At 44.1% G+C, this 9,179-nt stretch overlaps 1 protein-coding gene across 2 annotated transcripts in view; it reads left to right on the forward strand.

The window, feature by feature from the left end:
• Nucleotides 1–299: 299 nt before the first annotated feature.
• LOC129859858 (runt-related transcription factor 1-like) overlaps nt 300–9,179 on the forward strand; it is a 42,888-nt gene continuing 34,008 nt past the window's right edge. For both annotated transcript variants that reach the window (XM_055930040.1, XM_055930042.1), the window contains exons 1-2: nt 300–607; nt 1,536–1,737. In XM_055930040.1, coding sequence (XP_055786015.1) covers nt 1,680–1,737 — 58 coding nt within the window. In that variant the 5' untranslated portion in view covers nt 300–607; nt 1,536–1,679. The remainder of the gene's footprint in view (nt 608–1,535; nt 1,738–9,179) is intronic.

A 9,179-nucleotide genomic window follows, 5' to 3' on the forward strand; every position in this document is an offset into this window, starting at 1 on the left:
TTGTGCGAGGCTTCAGGTGCCCAAACCGTCGCACAAACAAACACACACACAGGGGGAATTGTGTGTCCTCCTGGAGAGAGATTTGCATGGGTAGGCTTTGTGTGGGTGACTCACCTTTCTCTCTTTCTAAATACACACATGCTCTCTCTCTCTCTTTCTCTCTCTCTCTCTCTCTCTCTCTCTCTCTTTTGCAAAAACCACAGACAAACACAGGCACATACACTCTCTCTCCCTCGCTCTCTTTAACCTCTCTCGCTCTCTCCCTCCCTCTCTCTCTCTCCCTCTGTCTCTCTCTAAACTGTAGCCACAGCCACTTCCCCAGTGCTAACAGTTGGTCAGGCAGAGGGCAGGTGGGGTGGCTGAGTAAAGCCACAATACCAGATTAAACGAAAACAAAACAACGCCACAAAAAGAGAGTCGCTCACTCTGAGGATCACGTGACCGTCCTGGCCCAATGGGCTTGAGCCCTGGCTCTTTTTTCCTCGAGGGGAACAGTTGAAGCCGCCACTGGGGTTTGGAGAGACCGACCGTGGTCCAACCACTCGACCACAAACCAGAGCTGTGACCAGACAGGAGACGGCTACAATCCAATCACCGCCGGAGAGAGGTGAGAGGAGGGAGAGAGAAAGAGCTAGAAACAGGTAAAGAAAGACAGTGAAAGAGAGAGAAGAGTAAGGAGGATAAGTGAGAAAGAGAAAGAGAGGAGGGAGAGTAGAGTGTGTGAGAGAGAGAGAGCGAGAGAGAAAGAGAGAGAGGGAGAGAGAGAGAGAGAGAGAGAGAGAGAGAGAGAGAGAGAGAGAGAGAGAGAGAGAGAGAGAGAGAGAGAGAGAGAGAGAGAGAGAGAGAGAGATTGGCTAGGTTGGATTACAGCGTGTGACTCAGCCAGAGGTTAGTGATCCTCTGAAACCACAGGGAGGGATTACCTCACCACCTCTCATCCCAGGATCAGGCCACCTCTGGAGGGTAAGAGCCCTTAAACCGCAGCCTCCTCCACCCAGCGGACACCAGCCCTGGTCCTAGAGAACTACAGAGTGTATGTAATGCTTCTGTTCCAGTTCAGCACTAACACATCTGATTCAGCTGATCAACTAATCATCAAGACCTTGGATGGTTGAATCAGCTGAAGGTTGTTGCTGGGCTGGAACAAATGTAGCTCTCTCTCAAGGAGTTGGTGCACACCACCACCATAACCCCTCAGGGATCCAGGGCTTTGGGGTCCCTGAGCTCTGTTCTTTACCCAGGGAGAGAGCACCTTCCCTGCATCGCCAACCTGGGGTGACCTGGGGGTCAGGAATGGGGAGTGTTTTGTGTTTTTGAGTTTGTTGTGCATTCATAAATCAGTTGTCATCTCTACATAACAGTTACACAGTTCCATCAAGATGTGGCTGCTAGTGTTGTGATGTTGTCTGTATTGATGTTGATCTGTATTGATGTTGATCTGTATTGATGTTGATCTGTATTGATGTTGATCTGTGGGTGGGAGAACTTTAACTGACTGTCTCTGACCCTGTGGCCTGTGTGTGTTTGCATGTCAGGAATCAGTTTTGAAATCACCCCCTCATCCAAATAAAGAAGAGGAAGGAGGAACGGACGAGAATATCGGAGCACTGGACATAGCAGAGAACCGTGTGTTCCAGAAGTGCGGTAGCGTTGCTAGGACTTTTACCGGGAGCGTTGCCATGGCATCAAACAGCATCTTTGAATCCATGTCATCCTACCAGCCATGCTTCATCAGGGGTGAGTGCAGACGTACAGTAGATGTGTGTATGGGTATTGTAGTTCTGGTTGATATATATATACTTTTTTTTACCAACTTTTTTTCTCCCCAATTTCGTGGTATCCAATTGGTAGTAGTTACAGTCTTGTCTCATCGCTGCAACTCCCGTACGGACTCGGGAGAGGCGAAGGTCGAGAGCCGTGCATCCTCCGAAACACAGCCCAACCTAACCGCCCTGCTTCTTGACACAATGCACATCCAACCCGGAAGCCAGCCGCACCAATGTGTCGGAGGAAACACCGTACACCTGGCGACCGTGTCAGCGTGCACTGCACCCGGCCCGCCACAGGAGTCGCTAGTGCGCGATGAGGCAAGGACATCCCTGCCGGCCAAACCCTCCCTACTGGTTGCTATTTTACTGTAGTTTTTACATCTTGTGGCTGGATCTGAAAACCAGAGATCTGAGGGTTAGTATGTTGTTTTATCTGGTGAGCCTAGACTATGAGCTATAATACAACACACCCCTCAGACTATTGGAACGTCTCTACCACACAGCACTCTCTACTGTTCCAGCTGATCTCTGGGTAAGCTTGATGGGCACCAACTCTTCACCACAAAGAACCACATGAACCACTCCTGTACCGCGGTTTGTGCTGTCGACTGTGTGTATCAGGGTTGGGGGGCTTTGTAATTGCTTTGAGTCCAAAAATATTGAGAAGTGAGGAGAAGAGAGAGGATGGACAGAGAGAGTGAGGAGAGAGGAGGGAGGAGAAGAGAGAGGATGGGAAGAGAGAGGGAGGAGAGAGGAGAGAAGAGAGAGGAGAGAGGAGAGAGGAGAGAAGATGCATTCCTGCCTGCTGTGTAAGTCAACACTCATCATCTCCAGACACTGCAGCTGTCCCACGTTGTGTGTGTGTGTGTGTGTGTGTGTGTGTGTGTGTGTGTGTGTGTGTGTGTGTGTGTGTGTGTGTGTGTGTGCATGTTTAGCTTTTTGGGCAAAAACTGATTTTAGAAACTTGTAGTTGTGACTTTCTTTTTTCCGTTATCCTCGTTCCTGTTTGGAGCTCACCTCACCTCGGCTCACTTCTGTTTTCTCCTCAGAGCAGTTAGTGAACGAGAGCATATGTCCTATATCTACCTCCTCTACGGAAATTAGAAACAGTAGAGACAGTGGGTGACAAAGAACCAGGTGAGAGAAAAGGAGCTCTGCCTTAACATCTCTGTTAGCTGAGGAAAAGTGAGCTCTGACATCAACATTGAGTCAAGTCAGGTAACTCAGTGAGCAGCCACTTTGTTGTAGTCTATTTCTGAGAAAGAGCTCGAGATGGGATCCTGAGTTTCCTGCCGCCTTTGTGTGTGTGTGTGTGTGTGTGTGTGTGTGTGTGTGTGTGTGTGTGTGTGTGTGTGTGTGTGTGTGTGTGTGTGTGTGTGTGTGTGTGTGTGTGTGTGTGTGTGTGTGTGTGCTAAGCTTCTCTCTGTAGAAGTTGTCAGTTAGCACAGGAAGTGTATCTGCAGGACCCGATGCAGGTTCACACACAGGAACATGCCTAAGTGTGTGTGATAACTTTCTCAGTCAGAGACGTGAAAAGACGATGAAAAATCCAGTGGTTCCCACCAGTGTGGTGTGGTATTTGTTTTTACTTGTGTGTTTCTTTCTCTGTCTTTCTCTGTGTGTTTCTTTCTCTGTCTTTCTCTGTGTGTTTCTTTCGCTGTCTTTCTCTGTGTGTGTGTGTGTGTGTGTGTGTGTGTGTGTGTGTGTGTGTGTGTGTGCGTGCGTGCGTGCGTGCGTGCGTGTAACAAACTCTCTCAGTCTCACTGCAGAATTTCAAAGTGTTTTTGTTTCTCCTGCTACTCTGTATCGTTCCATTTCTCCAAATGTCGAAGTTAAGGGTTAAGTTTAGGCACTCATTCTGAATGGTTAAGGTAAGAGTTAAGGTTTTGGATAGGGTTAAAACTAAAAATACAAAAAGAGTGTCCACGACTTGAATGGAACACACAACCTTCTGATCCAGTCATGGGATTGCGCCCATCCACCATCCCCATCCACAAGGCCCTGGCAAAACTTGATGAGAATAGAGCTCACTGCTGCCCCTAGTGGCCGGTTTTGAAGGAATTTCCCAACGTCCTCCGGACAAGGATGGATGTCCAATTTTGATGTCAATCTTGAGCGATCTCCCTGGTGTGTGTGTGTGTGTGTGTGTGTGTGTGTGTGTGTGTGTGTGTGTGTGTGTGTGTGTGTGTGTGTGTGTGTGTGTGTGTGTGTGTGTGTGTGTGTGTGTGTGTGTGTGTGTGCGTGCGTGCGTGCGTGCGTGCGTGCGTGCGTGCGTGCGTGCGTGCGTGCGTGCGTGAGTGAGTGCGTGTATACCCACATGAAAAAAATACTACTGGTTATGGAAAATTTGCTCTTTTAGTATTTCTCCAGTAGGTTTCCTGAAGGAGAAAGCTTCCACTTCTATGTCAAAGATAATAAACAAAAACACCATAGTAAATACTACATTATACTACAAACTTTATAAACACTACATTATTTAATATAGTATGTACTACAGTTTTCTTTTAATACAGTATTTAAACTATAGTTAACTGTAAATAGTACAGTATACTACAGTAAATGCTACAGTAAAGTCTGCAAAATCACAACAGTGAATACTATAGTATTTCTACCAGTATACTATAGTATTTGTTTGTGTGAGTGAGTGTGTGTGCGTGTGTGTGTGTTTGAGTGTGTGTAATCACTGTGGGGTCAGTTAGTCTTCAGTTAGGGTCTAATCTCTCTCTTGTCTCAGTCTCACACCACCAAGGTTTCGTCCTGAAAGATAAAACAAGTTCTATGGAGACGGAGAGATAAACTTCTCTCTCCAGACTTCACTAAAAGTCACAACTTCTCCGTTCCCTACTCACACAAACACCAAAACCTGGTACTCGATGTTCTTAACATCGCTTCTCATTTCAGCCTGACCTTTGACCTTCCTCTCTCTCTCTCCTCTTCTCCTCTCCATTCATTCTCACACCATAACTCAACTTGTTTTTCAGTTGTTCTGTCACCCAACTTGGGACTAAATTTACGTTCTGTCTACTTCCACTTGCCTCGCCTCCTCTCCATCCATTCCGTCTCACCATCCTCCCTCTTTCCCACGTGTTCCTGCACCATACGTCTCTATGTGGTCTGGATCAAACTCGTCGTTTTGAAGGTTGTTTGGCAGCTTTTCTGTCACCCAACGAGGGGCGATTTACGCCTCGCAACCCCTTGACCCTGGCTTCTCTCTGGGTCTCTCGGCCCGCGACCTGCCTGCCAGGCCCTGATACACACACACACTCACTCATACTCTCTCACACACCTCGGCGAGGGGTCTGTCCAGGCCTGATTGTGGTTATCAGGGGCCTCCAGGACCAGCAGGAGGAAACAGAGCGAGAGGAGAGCTGGGGCCTGCTACATACTGATTCACGCATACAGGGGATGCTCTCACGCACACGCACACGCACACAGTGCAGCACAGTACATTTCATGCTCTGTCTCAAGAGCATAGTGACACACCCAAGAATACACACACACCCATACATCTCTCTGCTGTGGCAGGTGTGTGTATGGTGGCACATGGAGAGAGGGGTGACAGAGAGGATATGGGTGATGGAGAGAGGCAGGCCAGATATGCTGGGTTCTAAGAGAGATGTGTTTGAGGGGGAGATGAGGGATGTAAGGGGGTGGATGGGATTGAACCTTGTCCCTTGAAATGGGCAAACAGAGCCCCCCTTCCTTCTCGTGCTTATTTACTCATTATGTGTTTTAGCATGCGTGTGTGAAATCGTACGTTTGAGGCCATGTACTTTGCATGTGTGTGTTTGTGTGTCTCTATTGAGTGTCCTGTCCCTGTGGCCCTCAATGGGTCTCTGTGTTTCTAATATAGTACCTCAACATAACTAGTCCCTGTACAGCCCTGCTGGGTTACCACTTCCACAGGCCTAGAGACCCAGCCATGGCTCTATGTGTTGGGCCAGACCGACCGAGGCAGAGCCCTCTGTTTTTCAATTCAAAAGCTCTGCCTGTGGAGTCATGGAAATGGAACCAAATACCCACCAATCAGGAATCGCTACAGTTGTATTGATTCCGATAGATATGCAAACAGCTGCAGTAAAGGTATTGATAGAATGGTTCTCCACAGAGTCCGCCTGAGTCTTACAGTATCTATGGTCTTGGGACTGTGGCTGGAGGCAGGGTTATTGAGCAGTTCTGGACAAACAGACAGACAGAGAGACAGACTGTCCACTATCGAGCGTCAGTGTCCAGGCCAAGGTATTGACCGCTGCCTCTCTCGCTGGACAAGGGTACATTAAGACACCGGAACAGAGATGAACTTGGTGCCCTTACCTCTGCTGTGCTGTCCGATGGAAGAGACTTAGGGACAGGCACCTGGTCAGATTGGCCTGTGTGTGTGTGTGTGCAGAGATGAACGTGGAGCCATTACGAGTAGACGCTATCCGATAGACACATGAAAGGAAGAAATAGAGGGATTGAGTCCAGTGGTGGAAAAAGTACCCAACTGTCATACTTGAGTAAAAGTAAAGATACCTTAATAGAAAATTACTCAAATAAAAGTGAGTCACCCAGTAAAATACTACTTGAGTAAAAGTCTGAAAGTATTTAGTTTAAAATATACTTAAGTATCAAAAGTAAAAGTAAAACCATGTCAAATTCCTTATATTAAGCAAACCAAAAGGCACAATTGTATATTTTTATTTTTATTGACGGATAGCCAGAGGCACACTTCAACACTCAGACATAATTTACAATCAAAGTATTTGTGTCTAGTGAGTCCGCCAGATCAGAGGCAGTAGTGATGACCAGGGATGTGCTCTTGGATAAGTGTGTGAATTGGACAATTTTCCTGTCAAAATGTAACGAGTACTTTTGGGTGTCAGGGAAAATGTATGGAGTAAAAAGTACATTATTTTCTTTAGGAATGTAGTGAAGTAAAAGTAAAAGTTGTCAAAAATATAAATAGTAAAGTACAGATACCCCCAAAAACTACTTAAGTAGTACTTTAAAGTATTTTTACTTAAGTACTTTACACAGAAGGATGAGTCTATGTGAAACAGAGGGATTGAGTCTATGTGAAACAGAGGTATTGAGTCTATGTGAAACAGAGGGATTTAGTCTATGTGAAACAGAGGTATTGAGTCTATGTGAAACAGAGGTATTGAGTCTATGTGAAACAAAGGGATTGAGTCTATATGAAACAGAGGAATTTAGTCTATGTGAAACAGAGGTATTGAGTCTATGTGAAACAGAGGTATTGAGTCTATGTGAAACAGGGGGATTGAGTCTATATAAAACAGAGTGATTGAGTCTATATAAAACAGAGGGATTGAGTCTGTATGAAACAGAGGGGTTGAGTCTATATAAAACAGAGGGATTGAGTCTATATGAAACAGAGGGGTTGAGTCTATATAAAACAGAGTGATTGAGTCTATATAAAACAGAGGGATTGAGTCTATATAAAACAGGTATGAGTCTATATAAAACAGAGTGATTGAGTCTATATGAAACAGAGGGGTTGAGTCTATATAAAACAGAGGGATTGAGTCTATATGAAACAGGTATGAGTCTATATAAAACAGAGTGATTGAGTCTATATGAAACAGAGGGGTTGAGTCTATATAAAACAGAGGGATTGAGTCTATATAAAACAGGTATGAGTCTATATAAAACAGAGGGATTGAGTCTATATGAAACAGAGGGATTGAGTCTATATAAAACAGAGGGATTGAGTCTATATAAAACAGGTATGAGTCTATATAAAACAGGTATGAGTCTATATAAAACAGGTGTGAGTCTGTGAAACAGAGGGATTGAGTCTATATAAAACAGAGGGATTGAGTCTATATGAAACAGGTATGAGTCTATATGAAACAGAGGGATTGAGTCTATATGAAACAGAGGGATTGAGTCTATTTAAAACAGAGGGATTGAGTCTATATAAAACAGAGGGATTGAGTCTGTGAAACAGAGGGATTGAGTCTATATGAAACAGAGGAATTGAGTCTATGTGAAACAGAGGAATTGAGTCTATATAAAACAGAGGGATTGAGTCTATATGAAACAGGTATGAGTCTATATGAAACAGAGGGATTGAGTCTATATGAAACAGAGGGATTGAGTCTATATGAAACAGAGGGATTGAGTCTATGTGAAACAAAGGGATTGAGTCTGTATGAAACAGAGGGGTTGAGTCTATGTGAAACAGAGTGATTGAGTCTATATGAAACAGGTATGAGTCTATTTAAAACAGAGGGATTGAGTCTATATGAAACAGGTATGAGTCTATATGAAACAGAGGGATTGAGTCTATATGAAACAGGTATGAGTCTATATGAAACAGGTATGAGTCTATATGAAACAGAGGGATTGAGTCTATATGAAACAGGTATGAGTCTATTTAAAACAGAGGGATTGAGTCTATATGAAACAGGTATGAGTCTATTTGAAACAGAGGGATTGAGTCTATATGAAACAGGTATGAGTCTATTTAAAACAGAGGGATTGAGTCTATATGAAACAGGTATGAGTCTATTTAAAACAGAGGGATTGAGTCTATATAAAACAGAGGGATTGAGTCTATTTAAAACAGAGGGATTGAGTCTATATAAAACAGAGGGATTGAGTCTATATAAAACAGAGGGATTGAGTCTGTGAAACAGATGGATTGAATCTATATAAAACAGAGGGATTGAGTCTGTGAAACAGAGGGATTGAGTCTATATAAAACAGAGGGATTGAGTCTATTTAAAACAGAGGGATTGAGTCTATATAAAACAGAGGGATTGAGTCTGTGAAACAGAGGGATTGAGTCTATATAAAACAGAGGGATTGAGTCTATTTAAAACAGAGGGATTGAGTCTATATAAAACAGGTATGAGTCTATATGAAACAGAGGGGTTGAGTCTATATGAAACAGAGGGATTGAGTCTATATGAAACAGAGGGATTGAGTCTATATGAAACAGGTATGAGTCTATATGAAACAGAGGGGTTGAGTCTATATGAAACAGGTATGAGTCTATATGAAACAGAGGGGTTGAGTCTATATGAAACAGAGGGATTGAGTCTATATGAAACAGAGGGTTGAGTCTATATAAAACAGAGGGATTGAGTCTATGTGAAACAGAGGGGTTGAGTCTATATGAAACAGAGGGGTTGAGTCTATATGAAACAGAGGGATTGAGTCTATATGAAACAGAGGGATTGAGTCTTTATAAAACAGAGGGATTGAGTCTATATGAAACAGAGGGGTTGAGTCTATATAAAACAGAGGGATTGAGTCTATATGAAACAGAGGGGTTGAGTCTATATAAAACAGCGTGATTGAGTCTATATGAAACAGAGGGGTTGAGTCTATATGAAACAGAGGGGTTGAGTCTATATGAAACAGAGGGATTGAGTCTGTGAAACAGAGGGATTGAGTCTA

The sequence above is a fragment of the Salvelinus fontinalis genome, chromosome 7 (assembly GCF_029448725.1).
Source record: "Salvelinus fontinalis isolate EN_2023a chromosome 7, ASM2944872v1, whole genome shotgun sequence".
Lineage (NCBI taxonomy): Eukaryota > Metazoa > Chordata > Actinopteri > Salmoniformes > Salmonidae > Salvelinus > Salvelinus fontinalis.